We start from the raw sequence: 21,715 nt of genomic DNA on the forward strand, positions 1-21,715 counted from the left end.
TATCCCTAATAATAATTAAAACGCTTATAAACAAGTGCCAAGTCCATTGGCAAGACATGACATTAAATGCAAGCACAAAGAACCACCATTTCAACTATGTAAAAGTTCTTTGATAAAAAGATATGTTGAACAAGAATACATAGAACAGTATCCAATGCAATAGAGCAACTAGAAAAAACTATAACTTTTTATTAACTGGTGTACTGTTTAATGCATGATACCATAAAAATATGACAACAAAAATAGGAACTGTTATTTAAGAAGCAAACAATCTATTCCAAACAATTATGGACCCCACGTCTATGCTAGAACTGGGCAGATACTTCAGTGTGTGGAAGTAGGCAAAATTATGCACACATAAATGTGCCTGTGTGTATGCATGCCATCATGAAAAGCCATGTACATAGCAATATTGTTTACTTTAAATTCCTTCAATTTGCTCCTTTGATGGATTTCAGGTCAGGCACTCAAATACGAGGAACCACCTTTGTCATCTTCCTGGGCTGAGAACTTGCCTGTTAGGATAATTGTCTAAGTAGACCATATGAAAATGGGGGGAACACTCAGAAAATCAAGAAAATTAGATCTAATAGAATGATATCCCAATGGCTTGAGATAGAAGATCAAAGAATAACAGAGTTAGGATGACATCTGATAGATGTCTCATAAAACATTTAATCCCCTTCTGCCACCTCCCCATCCTCAAAGCAGACATCAATATCTAATTGAACCTTGATAGAATAGCACTCATATAAGGTCTTTTATCCAAGAGATTATTATAACTACTCTAGAGTTGTTTGGCTTATATCCTTTAAAATGGGTGTTTATGAAATTTATTTTTCTGTTCACGATTATTTTTTAGCTGTTTTCATTTGAACGGAAAGGATTATGAGATAACAGACAGATTCTGGTATTGTTTATTTGGAATAGGGATATGTGTTGATATACTGTTCTAGTTCATACAACCAATTTCCACATCAAATTTGCTATCTTAATTTTAATGGAACTATGAATAGTATGTCAAAGTCTTTATTTATATATTGGTTAGATTAAAGAAGATGGTAAAGAAAAAGCTCTAAGCACACTCAGAAAGAATAAAGGGACATTAAAGTTCTCCATCCTCAAGTAGACATTAAAGTTGCCAACCAAACAACATTAACGACTACTCTCTCAAATCTTATTAAATAATTTAATCTCACAAACAAATAAAAGAAATATTCCCATAAAATAAAGAAGTTCCATATTTATGCAGTATGAATTTCTCTACTCCAAAGTGTATCACAATGATAAAATATTGTCCTTTTGATGTGGGAAAAAAGAGCATTTTGATTGAAGTATTATATTTCTAGCACTGTTTCTCTAAAAGGCAAAGGTGAGAATTTTATATTTATTTTCATTGTAATTTGTGGAGTTCGTTTTACAAAGGGAAAGAATTATTTGTGATATTTACATGCTCTAGTTTTGTTTCTTAACAAAAGGATATGATTCATAAATTATGCTAATTCATACAACTAAGTTCAAATGAAATTCACTACCAATGTTTCAATGGTACTATGAAGGGTGCATCATAATTTTTTCCTTGTATGCTGGATAGCTTAAACTAAACTCATAAGAATGCTTGCCTAACACACAAAAAAATTAAAAACATGTAATCTCAAATTTACCCACATGCAGATGAAAACAAGTTTATGACAAGTTCACACAAATAATCACGGTAATCCAGTAAGTCCATGCTGCAAGCACAGTCCCATAGGACAAAAGCTGTAAATGTTCAAAATATATAGGCAATACAGAAGGTATCATGTTCATTAGCCCTCCAAGATGAGTGAAATTAAAAAATAGCATTGTGACAAATTGTCAAATTCGGCTAGATTCAGAAGTAAACCATAACTTCATCAGATGAGATTCCGAGGACCAAAAGTAATGGTGAAATTTCCAGGCATATTTGAAGATTGATTCATAGTGAGAAGATCTGAAGAACAAAAATCTAAAGCTATGGAACTCTCAGAGTAAAGATCCAAAGTCAAAATCTGATTCTGTGTAGAGGAACAGACTCCATCAATCTGAATGCTTACCCTTTGGAAGCAAACGTGTTCAAGTTCATTTCCAAAGTAAAGTTGGGAAAAGAAGTGGCATAGCAACCAAATCAATAGAAATATTTCCAGTTTTTCTTTTTCGGAAAACATATGTCTCAATCATACTTTTCGCCAAGAATATGAAGCTTCTATTCCGGAAGATATGAAAATGTGGAAATACTAAATCCGGATGTGAAGACATTCTTTGGAAATACAGCAAAGTTGTTTCTGACGGAGTGGTTCGTGAAGTGTGAACCCGATGTAAAGAAAATAATAGTCCAAGCCCTCAAGGTGTGAAGTTCATTTTGCGGCTTCTCCAAGGAATGAGATAAATCACAAAGGAAAGCTTTGTGTGGAAATGAAAGCGATAGGGTATCCAAGGCACCGAAAGAGTATTGCTCATGATGCGATCCCGAATCAAAGGAAAAGGCAAGCTTACGAAAAGATAGGTTTGTGCTTCCTCCCCCGCACATAAAGAATTGTAGTGCAAACCTTTGTTCCGGATTCCAAAGTTAAAAGGGTTGCTTACATTAAAGCTTGAGCCAATCAATTTGGTAAGTAAATAATCTCACTACTACATGAGATTTAAGTGAATTTTATGTTCATCAAATTTATGAATCATCATATGGGTAGAGGTTAAATGATTTTTAGAGTCGTTAATCTACCCGATTTATTGCAAATCCGACCGTTACGACCGTTAGTTGTAAGTTATTTCGTTCATGTGGCGCCAATTTCTGAATCTATATGATTGGATTTCTGCCAAACAAAGATCCTCATGTCATAACAGCTATTTTGTCAAAGTAGTTTGTCTTCTCAATGTAAAACTATAAGCTGATGGCAATCAGAGCAGCCAGGTATGATCGTGTGATTGGATAAGAGAGTGAATTGAAGTACCTTTCTGATACTTGCTTCAAGTTTTATGACATGGGTGATCTACACAGAAGACTTAATACCCATCCCATCCATTCAATTACACAGAAACTGATAGAAAGTGGGTTAGTTCAAGCTGTCGGATTCCCCATGGTTGTACAAGCGCCAGAGTTGGTCAAAGACTGTATTGAAAGATATAATCTGGAGACAAAGCAAATATTGTTGCCTGACCAATCTATTCTGCTTTCTGTGATGAAGGAATTGATGCAATCTGCCTTCGGGATCCCAATGGAGTAAGAGTATTGTGACATTGATTTATTTTCATCTACATCAATGTTTAACGAGAAAAAGACTCTGAGGAGAGAAGACATGCAAAGAACATGGTTTCAAACCCCTCAAGGAAAAAAGAGTAAGATGCCAAGGACACTTTTTGGAAACAATCTAAAGAGGTAAATTGTTGATATCTTGTGATGAAGGGTGCTCCCCTTAATACCATAAACTCATAACAAAAAGAAACAACAACAAATGCAAGAACAAAATATGGACTTCTTATTTGCATCACAAATGCGGAATTACAGAACTCACAAGTACAATATGCTAACCCACATGAGCGCCTTCATTACAGTAATCTGTATGGCAAGTTGCAAACAATCACCCAGAGCTATCCTAGACAATGTTCGAACCTTTCTTAAATAGGCAATTTTATGAAGCCTGAGAAGCTTCTAGACATTGAAACTTAATACCTAGGGCCGATAGACCCTAACAATACATATAGAGTAGGCCAAATACATCTTTGACAATTATTTTACATATTTGTGGTAGGCCAACTTTGGAAGGCCATAACTCACGAATTGTTGCTCCGATTGGCTATTATAACCACTTTTCGAAAACCCCAGCTCCTGATCTTTAGCCTCAAAACAATGCAAACGCCCTTCCATCGAGTTTTCGGACCTCATTCAGGCACTCTAAGGCCTCCAACAATGAGCCTAAAGATTTTTCTACAAATTTTTCCACCAAAAATCGGCAATACCTTATCCGATACTTAACCTAGAGCAATGAGATTTTTATGGTAGGCTTACATCTCTAAAATGAACCTTCATGTAGAAAATAAGAACATTCCAAGCTTCTATGACAAACTTACTAAAAATAGCAAGTTCTCATAAATAGTAACCACCCTGTCTACTAGTCCTTATTAAAATAGAAAAGACTGAAATGAAAATATTTTTGGGTGATGCAAGATTGCTCTTACGCCCAAGATGCTCCTGCATCAGACACCCGAGGTAATTTGAGAAGTGACCCTGTCACGTCTCAAGTGTTCAGAGGAAAACCAAGACAGTTAACCTCCTCCTTTGCTAGCCATGATGAATCCTCTATTGGCCGCCCTTTCCATTTGACCAAGTATTCCTCATAAGTTCTACTCCTGGTACTTTTCCCAACACGACTGTCCAGTATCTCCTCAATCTCCTTTGTAGCCGAATTAGCTGCTAGAATACTCCACTGGGCTTCTGCAACTTCATCTCCATCACCTCCTTCATAATACTCTGTCAAATCTGAAATGTTAAACACTGGTGAAATATTCAATTCAGCAAGCAACTCCACTTCATAAGCATTTCCAGAATCATGCCTTTGCACTATCTTGCATGGTCCAAACTTCTTCATCTTCAACTTATTATATGTAACCACTGAAAAATGCTCCTTTCTCAAATGAACTATGACTTCATCTCCAATCTGAAATTCCTTATACCTACTTTTCACATCTGCCTTAGCCTTATACTGTGTATTCATCTTTATGATGTGCTTCCTTACCTCCTCATGGATATTCTTCAAATGTTCAGCAAATTTTTCTGCTTTAACACTACTTATCTCTCCTTTATCCAACTGCATCAATTCAGAAGCATTTCTAGGACTACTCCCATATACAATCTAGAATGGTGATTTACCAGTACTCCTATTGACAGAATTATTATATGCAAATTCCACCTATGGTGAAATCATATCCCATCCTTTTGGTTTATCTCCAACCAAGCATCTCAGCAAGTTTCCCAAACTGCGATTCACAGCTTCTGTCTGTCCATCAGTCTATGGATGATGTGATGAACTAAACTTCAAATTTGTCTTCAACTTCTTCCACAACGTACGCCAGAAATACCCAACAAATTTGGTATCTCGATCTGAAACTATACTCTTTAGCAGACCATGTAGTCTCACCACTTCTCTGAAAAATAACTCTGCCACATGAACAGCATCACTAGTCTTCTTGCAAGGAATAAAATGTGTCATCTTTGAAAACCCGTCCACCACCACAAAAATAGAATCATGCCTGCATTGTCCTCGGTAATCCAAGAACAAAATCCATGCTAACATCCTCCCACGACTTCTCTGGTACAAGTAATGGTTGATACAACCTTGTATTCTACTTCACTCCTTTCGCCATTTGACATACTCTACAACTATGTACAAACTTCTTCACATCTTGCTGCAACTATGGCCAATAATAATTCTCAACAACCAAAGCTATGGTTTTATGTCTGCCAAAATGTCCAGGCAATCCTCCACTATGCTTCTCCTTGATGAGATTCTCTCTCATTGAACTTATGGGAATGCACAATTGGCTTCCTTTGAACAATATACTATCCTGGATCATGAAATCCAACCACTTTGTCCTATCAAGTGTAACAAGTTCTGTACAAGCCTTACATGCTTCACCAAAATCAGGATCATCTAGATACAAAATACTGAGTTCCTTGAACCCAATTACCTCGATCTGCATTTCTGTCAACAAAAGTTGTCTTCTACTAAGAGCATCTGCAACTTTGTTAGACTTCCAACTCTTGTGTTTCAAAACAAATGTATAACTCTGCACAAACTCAACCCACTTCAAATGCCTTTGGTTCAATTTTCCTTGACTATTTAAATATTGCAAAGCTTGATGATCAATATACAAAACAAACTCCTTAGGAAGAAGATAGTGTCTCCACTTCTTCAATGCTTGAACTATAGCATAAAATTCCTAATCATAAAAAGAATATTTTCTATTTGCATCATTCAATTTCTCACTAAAGTAAGCAACAGGTCTACCTTCTTGGCTCATAACAACTCCTATTGCAATACCACTAGCATCACAGTCTACTTGAAACACCTTGTTAAAATCAGGAAGTGTTAAAACAAGATCCTCAGTAACTTTCTGTTTCAACAGATTGGAACTCTTACCTGCTCCTACAGTCCACTTAAATTCTTTTCTATCCCCTCTCATTGTTTTAGTCAAGGTTCCACAAATACTGTTAAAACCTCTTATGAACTTTCTATAAAAACTAACCAGTCCATGAAAAGATCTTACCTCTGTCGCACTCCTTAGAGTAGGCCATTCAAGGATAGCCTTCACTTTTTTTGGGTCCATTTTCAGACCTTCTGCAAATTTTTCCACCGAAAATCCACAATAATTTCTCCAATACTTAAACTGGAGCAATGAGATTTTTATGATAGGCTTACAACTCTAAAATGAACCTTCATGTATTAAATGAGAATATTCTGAGCTCGTATGACAAACTTACTAAAAATAGCAAGTTCCTATAAATAGTAACCACCTTGTCTACTAGTCCTTATTAAAGTGGAAAAGACTAAAATGAAAATATTTTTGGGTGATGCAAGATTGCTCTTACACCCAAGATGCTCCTGCATCATCTTGGCACTACTACTAAGATTAAAAGGAAAGCAGGAGATCCTGGATTTTATCGAGCATCACTTCCACTTTGTCCAGGTCGTTTGTGTTGAAGCACTACAAATCAACTTCGCTCAGATTATATGTGAGGAGCTTGCCTCTTGGCTAAATTTGGCAAAGGCATTCAGGCAGTTCTTTATGTCATCATATTTGATATACACCTTAGCCACACATCATCTCTAGCCTGGCCTTCGCAGTATTGAAGACTTTGATGAAAACATCAAGGTGTATGAATTCTATCCCCACCTACAATTGCAGAAGAGTTTTGAGGAGTATGTAAAGGTAAATGATGCATTCACAATGGGGTTGTGCAAATAATTGCAAGGGTGCCCTGAGTGGAGGCTTTCACCAAAAGCCATATCGGCAATCAGCAGTTCGGATGTTGTTTCATCCAATTTCCATCGTTCTCCTACCTAGGGATTGGTGCATTTGATGGCTTCCCAGAGAGACTCCTAGATATCCCGAAGATAAGGTAGTTCTTGTTGAGTTGTGTAGACAAATAGTAGAGGTGAATACCTTATGTTCGAATGTGAAGATAGTCAGGATTCCTTTTCCAATCGTGGTAGGACCTTATTCTTGTGCCTCAAGATCTGATACCCAGAATTTAGTTAAAGCCTTTAAGAACAGAATTAAATTGATTGATTATGAGGTGATAAGACCCCAGTATGACCCTGTTAACTTCATAAAAGATCATCTAAAGTTAGGGTATGCTCATAGGCATGTTCTGAATATTGAAGACTGTTGGGTTGGATGTTATGATGAGTACCAAACCAGATAAAGGTACTGGTCTAGGTTGACACTAGATGAGATTAATTTGTATAATGACATTGTTGATGTTAGTGATCTTGCAGATGATGGCTCTTACATGCGTCCCTCAACTTATGAGCAAGTCAAGAACACTCCTATAGTGTCAACTCCGCCTAACGGCCCTGTTATCGATACAATGAAAGTCCTAATGGGTGCTGTCATCAAAAGGATGGACAAATGGGTAGAGTGGACCAGAGCGAGGAAAAAGAGAACTGGAGCTGCAAGTTCTGCTAGTGGAATAGTTGCTGGAAGTGTCCAATCATCTGCTGCTACATCAACATTAGTTGGACCAGCACAATCTATTGGTGGAGGAGACCAACCTCCTTAGAAGAATGTTCAAATCACTCCAATCTATGAAGGAGGATTTCTGCCAGATACTGGAAAGGTTGGAGAAAAGAAAGATAAAGACAAAGAAAAAGAAAAGAAGAAATCAGTAGCCAAGGCCTCCTCCCCCGTGCTAGTCATCAACCTTGATGGTGACAATAACACTCTGGATGGCCAAGAACAAGAAGTATCCCAACAAGGTGACACTCTAGCCCTCTCTATTACTAAAGCAACCGCCTTTCCTATTACCAACCAAAGCAAAGTAACACCTCCAGTTGCGAAGAAGTTTTTTGATCCTATAGCCTTGCAGTTAGCACTTACTGTCCTTTCAACTAAATCTTGGTTGGAAGAGACTATTGATCAAAAGAAGAGAAGATGTGAGGAAAGTGCTCCATCTAAGGACCTTATTGTACAAGCAACTTCAGCTCAGCCAGCATCAAAGAAGGTAAAGAGAAGCAGAAGACTATAGCAGCACTAGCCACGGATTCTTCTACTGGTCCCGTACTAGTGGAGATTGCAAAACCTCAAAAGGAGGGAAAATTTCATGAGCTAAATCCTAATGATTTTCAGATTAGAACGAAAAAGAAAAGGAGAAATCAGTAGCCAAGGCCTCCTCCACCGTGCCAATCATCAACCTTTATGGTGACAATAACACTCTGGATAGCCAAGAATAGGAAGCATCCCAGCAAGGTGACACTCTATCCCTCTCTGTAACTAAAGCGACTGCCTTTCCTATTGCCAGCCAAAGCAAAGTAACACCTCCAATCTTTTTGATCCTACAGCCTTGCACTCAGCACTAAATGTCCTTTCAACTGAATCTTGGTTGGAAGAGAGTATTGACCGAAAAAAGAGAAGATGTGAGGAAAGTGCTCCATCTAAGGACCTTATTGTACAAGCAACTTTAGCTCAGCCAACATTGAAGAAGGCAAAGAGAAGCAGAAGACTATAGCAGCATTGGCTACAGATTCTTTTGCTAGTCACATGCTAGTGGCGCCTGCAGAACCTCGGAAGGAGGGAAAATTTCATGAGCTAACTCCTAATGATTTTCAGATTAGAATGGTTGACATAGGCATTGCACTGCACGATTCTATGGTCAACCTCTGGAAATCAACAAATGTGAAGCTTGAGGATATACTGGAGGAGTTAAGGTTAGAGAAAGAGCTATTGAAAGCCTCGAATAAAGAATTGATGGACTACATCAGAGCTGCACTTGAAAGAAACTCTACAAGCACATTCAACCCAAGTGTAGAAGAGAACAACAATTTACTACTTAAGCTACAGCAAGAGAGGAAATTTGGGCAAGTTGGTTGTGCCTGGATTGATAAAATAAAGGCCTGAGGTCCCCCTCTCATTGAGAACCTTGGAAATCTGATGTTAGACACTAACAGATTGAAAGTAGTATCAAGCCACCAGACTTCAATGCACAAAGCATCAGAGAGCCTAACAGAGCAATTGACCTTATTGTAAAAGGTGATTGACATGAAGACGAATGTTGTCGTGACCCATGGTATACTCAAGTCAGGCCAGAACCATTGCTTCATTGGAAGCAATCGTTGGAATTTAAAATTGAGAGCTCAGTTAAGTCTGAGCATTAGCTGAAAGATGTCTATGATTTAGTGAAGAAAGTAATGGACAAGATATTTGAACATTTAAAGGTGTTGCACACTGAATCGTACGTCACCAATAATGGCCAGTTGGTAGACATCGAATGAATAAAAACTAAGATTCTGGCATTCGTTGAAGAGGCTACTGACCCATCAAATTTCCAAGTGGCCAAGATTCCAGAGATTTCAGCAAAGGATTGTGTTCTAAGGAGTGCAGCAGAGAAGCTCCAATGAAGGATCTCCAGAGTGGAAGAATTGACAGAAATGCATGATTACTGGATGAGCAGAGCTGACAGTATTCTCATCCCAAGTGTCAATGAGCTGAAGAATGTAACTGATGCAATGAATGCCTACAGAGCCAAAGTTGTAACTCCAAAGAACTGATGCTCTGACAAAGTATTACATTCTTGACAAGTGTCACCTCTTCTCTCTCTCACACTTTCTGATATTGTATCCATTCTTGGCATTTTCCTCGTAGGCTAAAACTTTGTAACGGATGACATATCCAGTCAATCCTATTCTTAGAATGTTCAAAGATGCTCTTATTAAGTAATCATGAAATGTAACTGGCCAATTCTAAAAGAGCCTATAAATGAAACTTTTTGATGATATGGGCAAACCCCTGTAGCTGGGACTACTGTGTGAGACTCTGCGTCCATCTTCTAATTCTGTCATTCGTGTTAATCTAGTTTTAGTTCTTGTATGGTGCTTGGAATGAAATGTGTTGTTAATAAAAGCTGCAGGATTGCAAATAAACTGGATTTTATTTCTTTCTTTTCAGTGGTTATCAACTTTATTTCCCTCATTTACAGTATTGTCTCATTTCCTTTGCTCTATGCAAGTTAGTTCATGTGCATTTTCATTACTGTGTGAGAAATTCGGGTTTAGTTAATGTAAGTTGATGAGTAGGAAACAAACAGTTATTGTGAAATCTCACTAACTTGGGCGATCCGGGTATTGCTTAGTTAATCATACTCTCTTCTTATGCAGTATGCATTATAGATAGTCTTGCATTGTTGCATCTTGCATTCAAGTAGATTGAATAGACTGCATTTAAGTGTTTGAAAAGCTTAAAATTGACTTGTGTGCATTCATAGCTGTGAAGCTTTGTGAGTCATCGTCTAAAATCCGCCTGGATTGTTTAAAGTTTTGGGCAATCTGGTCATACCTCTTCTGCTCTCTAGTTAAAAGCATACACCTAAGTCCTGTTGATCTGCTAAAAACAAAATTCATTGCAAACCTTTGCATACAAGGGAGTTGTACCTTTTCAATTCAGTGTTCCTTGATAGAACAACTACATTAACCCATTATGTCGTTAACTACTTTGTCTTTCACCAAATTGCCCATATTAGGTGTCAGGGTATAAACCAAATCAAGGAAGACAAATTGTAAACCAACAAATTTTGAAAAAAAAAAAAAAATTTAAAGAGTTTTGAAAGTGTTGTTATTGTGCCAATGAATTTGTCTCAAAATTTACATTTAATATTTATAAAAGCTCAAAATTTGATAGACTGCAAACAAAACCCTCATTTTTGTCAATATTGCTTTTTTGTTAAGTTTCAAATTTAATATTATATATGTTTTTAATTTTTTACAAGAGTTATTGCAAACGAGACGCAAGAATGTGCACATGGCAAAGATAGGGAAAGATGTGGATGAACAAATAGTGTATCACTGTGAGATCCCACTCATTGCAACAAATTCAGTGCATCATGGCTTCATTATTCAAACAAAGAGTTTCTTAGTCCTATTGTCACTCCTTTGGTTGGATCCGTTTCCAATGCACATGGCTGATTAAAATCCCCAACCTCCAATTTGAGATGCAAAGCAACATCTAGAAATTACGTCATTTGTCTTTTTGTTAATACTAATTTTGGCATCTTAAAAATATCAATAAAATGATGTGCATCATGATGTTTTATGTGGTTCTAAAGGTGCTCATTTGGTCTAAGTCTAAGATACTGATGCACTAGGGAATCAGCCAAATGTGGGTGCATTGTTATGCATGGATGCATTTGAAGCCTACACGGATGCTGCCAGGAAGCGCATTCCCTGCCTACGGATGCAATCTGAATAGCATCTGGGCGCATCTAGAGAGCATCTAGATTTTTAGCACCCAATCACTTAAGTGACTTTAAAAAACATGTTTAATTGATTTGTTTTATTATATTTTTCCTCATTTTCGCCCCAAAACCCTAAACTGGCCCTTAAAAAGGCCATTCATTGCTCATTCTTCTCATTTTGCTTGCAGCTGGGCTCTCTTCTCATTTGGTCTCCATTTTGGCATTTTGAAAGCAAGGTCATTATTTTTGAAGAGGATCATTCGTAGGGAGTCTAATAGCTTCTACAAAGGATGTCTAAGCATCTAAGGTAAGCATTTGATCCATTTCATGAGCTTTTCTAATGATTTTTTTTAGATGTTCATGATTTTTTCAAGATCTTTCCTTTTTTTAAAGAAATGTAGAAACAAATTTAGCTATATTTTTTTAGTATTTCTGTATCATATATTTGCACTTGTATGTGTGATATTCATAATTTATTTAAATATTTCTAATTTAATTTTTTAATTTTCTTATTAGATTCAAAGTTTGTATTGTGTAAGAATGGCTAACAATCAAAGTTCAGCGGCAGGGCAAGGTGAACAAAGTGATAAATTCAATATTGATGTAGCATCTCCATTATGGAGACACACCAGAAGATTATCACAGGTTTCAAGTCGTTCATACATTTGGAAATGCAATGTATGTCGTAGTAAACTATTCAAAGCTCATATTCTCGAGTCAAAGCTCATTTTATGGACCCTACTGGTAAAGAAGTAGCATTGTGCAAGGGAAGCAAAGATGGAAAAAGGATGAAGAATGCACAGTTAGCTGGATTTATAAAAGAACAAGAAGTTGTTAATCGTTTAGTGAGCAAATCATCAACAAAGAGTAAAGCTAATGTGCCCATTGATCATGTTTCATCCTCCAAACATCCATTCTTGGATGTGGGAGAGGAAGATGAAGAAGTAGAAGTTATTACCCGCAAAAGAAGTTTGTTGGATCAAGCATTCAAAATGGAGGCAAGAGAGCTTGTTGATGAAGCAATTGCACGTTGCCTTTATGCCAATGGTCTTCTTTTCAATTCGGTAAGATTGCCATATTGGAAGGAAATAGTTGTCGCCATCCTTAAAGCACCAGCTGATTAGATTAGCCCTAGGTTTGAAAAGATGTGTACTACTCTTTTTGCAAAAAGAAAAGATTTCTATAGACAAAGCTCTTCAACCAATTAGGACTCCTTGGAAAACTTCTAGTATAACTATTGTCTTATGGATGGAAAAACACAAGAAGCCGATCATTGATTAATGTGATTGTAATTTCCCCCAAAGAGGCAATGTTTTTTAGGGCTATTAATTGTGAAAGACAAGTTAAGAATACAAAATTCATTTCTAGAATTATCATTGAGGCAATAGAGATGGTGGGCAAGGAGAATATGGTCCAAGTGGTCACAGATAATGCCAGGAATTATAGGGGTGCAAGGCTTTGGTTGAGCCTCTATACGACCATATTTTTTGGACACAATGCACCGTACACTCTCTCAACTTAATCATGCAACAAATTGGCACACAAATACAACGGGTGAAGCAAATATACCAAGAGGGAGAGGAGATCAAAATGTTTGTGACAAACCACCACATGTCACAATCCATATTCAGATCATTCTCCAAGTTGGAGTTGTTGAAGGTAAATTTAAAATTTGTAATTAGTTAATTTCATTTATTTATTTATTTTGAATAAGTTTTATATTCATGTCCAAATATCAAATTATTACTTGTTTATAACTTTGTTTTATATTTCTTGTCATATTGTCAGCTTGCTTAGGTTGCTAAGACTAGATTTGCATCTCAAACTATTGTTATGAGACAGACTCCTCAAAGTGCGAACAACATTGAGCCAAATGTTTATTTATAACCAATGGGGTGTATGGAAAGCTTCAAATTCAGAGAGAGCCTTCAAGGTTCGGGGTATATACAATCTTGGATGAGCATTGGTGGGCTCATGTGCAATTTGTATTGGATTTCACCAAGCTTATCATGACTATGCTCCGCTTTGCTGATACAGATGCACCTTACTTGGGGGATGTGTACAATGGCATGGACGCCATCTAAGTCACAGGATTCGGCGAATCCCAAGCATGAGATTCGGATTTTGCCGAATATTAATTTTTCCCAAAATATTCGATGAAAATCGTCAGTGTTCGCGGACAAAAATTGGGATTTTTTTTTAATTGTTATAAACATTTAAAAACTACTATTCTAGGCATTTGGCAACATATTTTAGGGTTTTGGAACCATTTTTTTCAGCCCTAAAACGCACAGAATTCTGAAAACAAAGGATTCAACAAAGGTTTTAACAATGGTTTGTACAGTCATGTAGGGATGGAGTGTGCACATGCGAAATTTCCAGCTCTTGTAGACGATTGTGCATAGGCTCCTGCAGACGACAACAATTTTCCTTTTGCCTGCAATTTTCCGGCTCCCGCGTCTGCAAATTCCTCGAATGTCTTCTTAAATTTATTTCATGTAATTATATAGTTAAGTTTATTTCATGTAATAATATAAAGTAAGTCTTTGTTAAATTTATTTTAATGCAAAAGTCTTGGTTAAATTTATTTAATAATGTTATGTAATAAAGTATTTATTAGGTTGATTTCATTGTAATGTATAAATGTATTGTTTGTTTTATTAAATTTATTAAGTACAAATGAAATAATATTCACTAATCTTAGGTTTATTTCGTTATAATGTAATAATGCATATATTATATTTATTCATTTCAAATTAATTTTTGTTTTATTAAATTTGTTAAGTATAAATGAAATGTTTTAAAAATATATTATTTTTGAAGTAATACAGTTGATTCTTTAAATTTTAAAATGTTTGAGTAAATAGGTCATTAGAAATGTATTTAATCAATCTATTAAATTAATGTGAAATGAAATTTTTATTTTATACTTAATATATACTATGTTTTATACTCTATAAATGTGTCATCATGTTTATAAAGTTTTTAAATCTATTAGGCAATTTTAATTATTTTGATAATATATGGGATATATTAAATATATTTAAGAAATAATTAAAATCATATAAGACGAATTTAATTCGAATTTTTTTCCGAATTTTTTCTCTTGTCGAACTTCATTCGAATTTTATAGTCGTCGAACTCGAATTCAAATTCGAACCTTGTGACTTAGGACGCCATGGTAGAAAACATAATACTTTCCATACAAGCACATGAGACTAACCCCACAGAAAGTGAAGCCTTGTACAACAAGGTGGAGGCAATCATTCATCATTGTTGAGAGAAGATGACTACCCTCATTGCACCTCCTTGCATATGCCTTATCTCCCACGTACTATAGCCAAGAAATGCTTGCTATCTTGAATAGAGTTGCACCATATGTGGATGATGGAGTTGCTACTAGGTGCTACACTCCATTTGCAAGACTCTTCTGAGATGATGAAATGAACAAAAAGGTGAGGCTAGAATTTGTAGAATTTGGCTTGCTTCAAGATCAAAACATACTCCATATGCAATATAGGACCAAAATAACATGAGAGCTATCACATGGTGGTGCATGTATGGTCAACCATTCAAGAATCTACAACCTCTTACAATCAAGATCGTCTCCCAAGTTTCCATTTATTTTTTATTTAACAATTGTATTCTACAATTTAGTGTATAACATTATTTAATTTGATTTTCATTTGTGTGTTTAATTTTATGAACAATATCCAGGTTGCAAATTCTTCCACTGCAGAACAAAATTGGGGTACATACTCCTATATCCATTCAATGAAGCGCAACTGGTTGGGCTCATAGAAAGTTGAGGACTTGGTTTAGATACATACCAACTTGTGTCTTTTGTCACGTAAGAAGGATGGATACGAGAAAGGGTCAACCAAGCTTTGGGATGTAGCCCCTGAATGTGCAAACTTAGATGCAACACTTCAGGATCTTACTGTGATGACAGATGATGATGTTGATAACATCATGGCATGTGCATCTAGCACAACAAGAACCATGTTTGGTTAGAATGAACTTGCAAGTGTTGTCGCTGAAGGAGATGATGAGAATGTGGATTTTTTTGTAAATCCTTATGATTCTGATTGACTAAATTTGATTTGTAAATCTTGAGCCTTGACTCTTGATTGATCAACATTGAACAATGAACAATGTTTTGAATTTGTAATTCAAATTGCATTGAAATCTTAACTTGAGTAATTTACTAATTAGACATTATTATTATTATTTCAATTTGAACTATCAATGGTGAAGTATCATGCTAATTGCTATCGAATGGTTTATTTTGTATATTTCTTGCATTTATTTGCATACATAAATTATAGTATACATACATACATACATATACATATATATACATTTTAAAAATATATATATACATATTTATAATATGGACAAACCAAAACATATCCAAAATCAAAAATTAAAATTCCACGCATCAGCATTAGAACCAACATCGGGAACTTAGGTCTTAGCAGTAGGGGTGTCGCCTCTCGAACCCGCTCTATACTATGACATGGAATGCCCCTTGGGTAATACTCCCAGGTCCCGACAAGGTGTGTTACCCCTAAACACCTGCTAAGGGTACCACCCCTTGACCTTACTAGGGGTGTTGCCCACAAACCCCCCATTTTATTTTTTATGTCTACAAAAGCTTTGAATTTCCACAGTACGAGTTATTATCTACACTCTTGTCATTAGTCTTCTTTGATATTACTCAATTCATCTAAAAAACAACCTTTTCTTTTGGGGGGTGATGTAGTCAACATAAAATGCCTATGCTGTGTTTGATAATATAAGTTATTTGTCAATGTATTAATTTGTGTTTGCACATATATGACCAATGTCTATTTATGTATCTGATCAAATTAGCTTTTATTGATGATGTTAAAGTGTCTCTAAGATTTATTCAATAATGGGTGCATGAAACAAGTTTTAATTCCTTTAAAATCTCTAAATTGCAAGGGTTTTTTTCATTTGACCAAGTCACATGTCGAGTCACTCTCACCAGTCCAAGTAGGAACTTAATTTACTTTTAGTTGCAAAGCAGTTTCACCTTCTAATTGGAAGAAATCTTTACTGTTACACATTGTTCCATTTTGTGCTGTCCTATTAGGGACAAATGAAAAACACTGACATACAAAAAAACTCTAAGATACCTAACAAACTTCATAAAATGGAATACTATTTTATATTATCAATCTCTACTTCTGGCAATTGTACATAATGTAAATTAGAGTACAGCAAAGAACAATTGCTAAATAAATAGCAACACTATCAATGTGCAGGGTAGTCACCTGTAAGGAATATGTTGATGGCTGACTGCATCTCTGTACTTTTTTGCTAGCCCAAAATCAATTACATAAACCTTGAAAATGTGAAACAAAAGTAAATGGAAGTATTTGAAAGACATAATAAAAACTATATGTCTTAAGGAAACCACAAAAACATCTTTAGAACATCTACAGGTAGAGAAGGAAAACCTGATTTGCTCTTCTACCAAGACCCATAAGAAAGTTATCAGGCTTTATGTCTCTGTGAAGAAAGCATTTTGAATGCACAAATTCAACCCTGTTTATCTGCAATATATAAGGTGCCCATAACACTGTCAATAGTTTACCATTACAAATTTTTCACAATAATATACATACATTGAAAGCTAGTAATTCGTAACAGGTCACACCATTTGATCTGCCAGCATTAGTACAGTCTTTAGAGAAAGCTTCCGACTACAGAAATTGAAGAGATCTTCAAGACTTGGACCCAATAAATCCATAACCAAGACATTGTAGTCACCCTCAACACCAAACCATCTTACATTTGGAATTCCAGCTGCAAATAAGAATGGGAAAACCAAGAAACTGTTGAAACAATATGAACCTTAAACTCTTAGAACTCAATACCTGCATGTTCCTTAAGAATAGACACTAGACATTAGTCACAAGGAAGGAGATCCCCTTACTTCCTCCTTGCAGGATCCTGTACAGCTTAGACTCGTAGTGAAGTTGTGGATGCTTAGTCTTCACATTTTCCTGAGAAATTCAATACAGTGTAGAATAAATATATACAGCACATGAATAAAACCATCTACACATTTCAGATAAGTTTCAAACTTCAAAAACATTCTGAGTAATAAGTTATCATAAAGCAGCTAGAACTACTAAAAGTTTACAATATGATACAGACCACAGACACATAACAATATCAGGAGTTGAGGTTCGATAAACTAAAAAAATGCTGGAATCTCTCAAAACTGATCTTCAATCGAAAACCAATACTTAGAAGACCAAAGAATCTTCTTATGACCATTGAAACTGACTGAATAAATAAGTGGACTTGAAAAACAAAATCCTGGGGCACATGCAACATGACAAAAACATAGAACCAGAAATATCACATTTTGAAATTATTTTTTAAAAATGATAATCTGTTTAAAAACTAGAAAATAAACAAAGAAAGTAAAAAGATACTAAGTTATACTCATGTAATGATGTGTCTGTTAATAAATTCCCCGTATAAAGTAATATTTTCAAGCCTGAGATAAAATACCTAAGTCCCATTATTTCTAGAGACTTGAGCAAGTTTCAGTTCTTTAACCTCTTTTCCCTTTTTCATCATCATTATCCAAAGGTTAAATTCTGCGATCTATCGTTTCTTCGTAACTTTCTATTGTATGCCATGTGTATGATTTCTACAACAAAACAGTGCTGAAGAAATCCACAATTAACAATGACAGATTATCTTTTGTCCCAAAATAATGACAAATTGCAGTATTAAGCAAGCTTGTGTACAGAATACAGTAAGATATGAATCACAAGTGGTACATCTATTCTATACATTGTGTACGATAAAAGTTCATATTGGTGATACATGATTGGATGAGCAGCAATTTAACACCTAAATTTGCACTTGTTCTTGTGAGTTCTTCCAATACATTATTTCTATTTTAATGATTCAAAGTGCTATAAAGTGCTAATTGATTTTAGTCAGATCATCATAACCTAGTCCACAGCTCGAATTCAACTCTGTGACCTGTTTAAGGCTCTTAGGAGTTGATCCAAGCTAGTTAGTGGGAAGTGTAATACCCCAAAATTGGCTCATTGCCATGATACCAATTCTGGTCTATTTTGATCATTCCTAAAGTCCTATTTCATTAGACACATTCTTGATCTAACTCGCTGCTTGACTTAATTGTCAGATGCAAAAGACCCTAATCTGTATTCATCACATTTCTTATTTAATTCCTATAGTACGTACTCATATTAGTCACATTAAACCTACTTGATTTAATTATAATTTAATTTAAAAGTATTTATACTTTATTAAATTAAATTATCTCCTAAGGCTAATGTACTATGGGATTAAATTTATTTTATTTAATAAATATGCCTATCTTGATTAATTAAATGTAATTATTTAATTAAATGGGAAAGGTATTTCTAATTAATTAAAGAAAATTATATAATTAAATGGAAAGCTATTCTTTAATTAATTAAACAAAGTTATTTAATTAAATAGGAGTAATTCCCAATTAATTAAATATAGTTATTTAATTAAATAAGAAAGTGTCTCTAATTAATTAAATGAAATTATTTAATTAAATAGGAAATATATTTATGAGAGCATATCTCATTTTATTAAATTAAATCTCTCCAAAATCCTTCTTTAGTTCAAAAAGGGAAATTCTCAGTTCACTATTGATCAAAAAAGAATTAAATCAGCTTTAATCCTAACCGTTAATTGAAATCGATCTCAACCGTTGATGGATTCCAGGAAAGTCTATTTAAAAGACCCTCATCTTTTCATTTTGGAAGAGGATGAATTTGGAATTTGCATCAAATTGCTGCTGGAATTCATACTCACATTTGCTCATATTTTACATACATTTGCATCCTTAGCTTAATTTCATTTAGCATAATATGCATATGATTAATCTAGTTTCCTTTACTTGTTCTTAGATTAGAATGCATTTCTCATTCTAGATTAATCTGCATAATCATATAGATTAATTTCATTTCTTAAATCCTTCATTTTTAGAGGGTCTGGTTGCTTAACACCTCAAATCTGAGGATATCTAACAAGTAAAATCCCTTTAGATAGAAGGCAACATGTCGCCTTGCCAGCTGATTTTCGGATGAACAATCCAATGTTCATTTCGGGATGGCTCCGCAAATAAAGACCGCGTTGAAGTGTGTGTTAGCAGAGACCGCATTTTCACGCATACATTTTTGGCACCCACCGTGGGGCAGAGAAAATCAGTTTTTCTGGCCTCTTTCTGCATTTTTTTAATCATTTTTTTGTTCTCTGTCTGTAATGTTCTGTACAGATTCGGGAATCTTCACGCGAGACTGTTTATTTTCGCGCAAAGATTCTTTTCGTATCGCGCAAGAAATTGCTTGAGTGTGCGAAACTTCGTGCGACACCTGTTTCTTCGCACGGGCCGTAATATAATTTCGCGCGGGTCATAAAACTTCTTCGCGCGGACTTTTAGGAATTTTGCGCGAGACTCTGCTGACAGATGCTTTTTCTTGCATTAATTTTCGTGTTTTCTAGTTTTCTGTGTTTTCTGATTTTTTGGAACAGCATAACAACGGTTTGCGGGACAATTGGAAAAGTGTGATAAAGTTGCTAAAAACAGGTAAAACCTCTACTAAGTGTGTTGCGAGGATTACCAGGTAATTCTCTTTGAGTGATAACACTTCATTTGGACCTAAAACGAACATCTCTCGTATCAAGCTTGTGAGTGTTTCCTTCCATGTTCTCATTTTACAACACATGCATAATCTGATACTAGGTTGTGATCTCCATTAATTTTCATCTAGCAGGCTTAGTTACTAGTGATAGATCTAATTAGCTATCTTGGGTTATTGAACTCGCTAATCCGCCGGCCCCTCGTTTCACCCTGTGGTTGCAAGATCAGCACCACATTAAAGAGGAGGGGTCTACAGGAAAGAAGCATTAAATGCTCCACTAGGCAACCCTTTTGTGCTTTCTAGAACTCACTAGTTTCTGAGTTGTGGACTCGTTTTGGCTTGTGTGAGGGGTTAAATGTTCCACATCTTTGGACTCACCTCACATTAGTTAAAGCGTTAAGTGTACCACCTTGTGCTCTTTGACTACTTTTGGATAGATTTGCTTTTGGGAATTAACATCTGTACACACATAGTAATTAGACCCCCATGAACACTATTCGTGGATCTTGAGAGAGTGGGTTCCTAGTGAAACTCCTCTCTACGACGGATTCCTTGTAGGTGGGGAGGATACTTTGAGCATTTCGCAGATAGATGAATCTTCAACTTGTTGTTTGAGGCATCCTTTCTCCGGAGAGGTTGATAGATCACTGGGAGTTGATATCATAGATCTTTAAGAGATACTCTTAGTTTAGCGTGTCGGATTAATTTGTCTGCTTTGATTGGGCTAAAAGTGAAAAGGTGTCAAAACCTTGAATTTGGAAGCTAAGTCCCCTTGTGGTACACTATTGTGAGTCGGTCACCTTTAGAGAGGGTTAACCGTGGTAGACAATCCCTCTACAGGGCAAACTGCGTTGACGGAACCTCGAGCGATAATAGCCTTTTTTGACGTGGTAGCGACAACCGCTATATAAATGTCCTTGTGGAAGAAATCTCCACGGGTGTGGTTCATTGTGGGTTGTCAGATCTCCCCCACAGCTCTTGAAGATTAAGTTCTCGGACTGTGTTAAAACCTCGGTGCGCCGGGATTGGAGGTCACCCCTGTGAGTCATAAAAGTTGCAAAGTCAAAACATTACTAAAAACCTTAGAGAGGCCAACTTTTATTTTCTAGGGATGTATGCGTGATTGCAAAACTTTTCAAAAACATACACAATTAGCTCTCTTACGGATTAGCACAAACTAAGTCACTTGATTGTTCATGCGCAAGGTTGCTTTTGCCCTTACTCATTGTTTTCAGACGTGCTTGAAATCACCTGCTTGCTGTTCTACGTGCCTGTTTATCTGCCCGGTTACTGAAACGATCAAAAAAAAAATTGTCAAAATCAGTTGTTGTTGTAAAACTGGTCTGCCTTCTTGCGCGAAATCATTTTGGTCTCGCGCGAAATCATCTAGTCCTCGCGCGAAAACATTTTCTTCTCGCGCGAAATTAAATTGCTGTTATGAGTCTTCGCGCGGCCCGTGAACTTCTTCACGCAAAATTAAACTACTGTCACTGACCTTCACGCAAGACGGAAACTTCTTCGCACGGCCTGTAAAACTTCTTCGCGCGACCCGTAAAGG

At 36.0% G+C, this 21,715-nt stretch overlaps 1 protein-coding gene across 4 annotated transcripts in view; it reads right to left on the minus strand.

Annotated features, from left to right (window-relative positions):
* The window catches only part of LOC149576781 (casein kinase 1-like protein 2), a 67,719-nt gene that overhangs the window by 28,232 nt on the left and 17,772 nt on the right, over positions 1-21,715 (minus strand). For all 4 annotated transcript variants that reach the window (XM_089819862.1, XM_089819874.1, XM_089819854.1 and 1 more), the window contains exons 3-6: positions 17,427-17,496; positions 17,148-17,296; positions 16,948-17,043; positions 16,762-16,832 (exon numbers count right to left, since the gene is read on the minus strand). In XM_089819862.1, the coding sequence (XP_089675988.1) occupies positions 16,762-16,832; positions 16,948-17,043; positions 17,148-17,296; positions 17,427-17,496 (386 nt within the window). The remainder of the gene's footprint in view (positions 1-16,761; positions 16,833-16,947; positions 17,044-17,147; positions 17,297-17,426; positions 17,497-21,715) is intronic.

This window comes from Cupressus sempervirens, chromosome 1, assembly GCF_028749045.1.
Source record: "Cupressus sempervirens isolate cs-2001-9-10 chromosome 1, ASM2874904v1, whole genome shotgun sequence".
NCBI classification, from domain to species: Eukaryota; Viridiplantae; Streptophyta; class Pinopsida; order Cupressales; family Cupressaceae; genus Cupressus; species Cupressus sempervirens.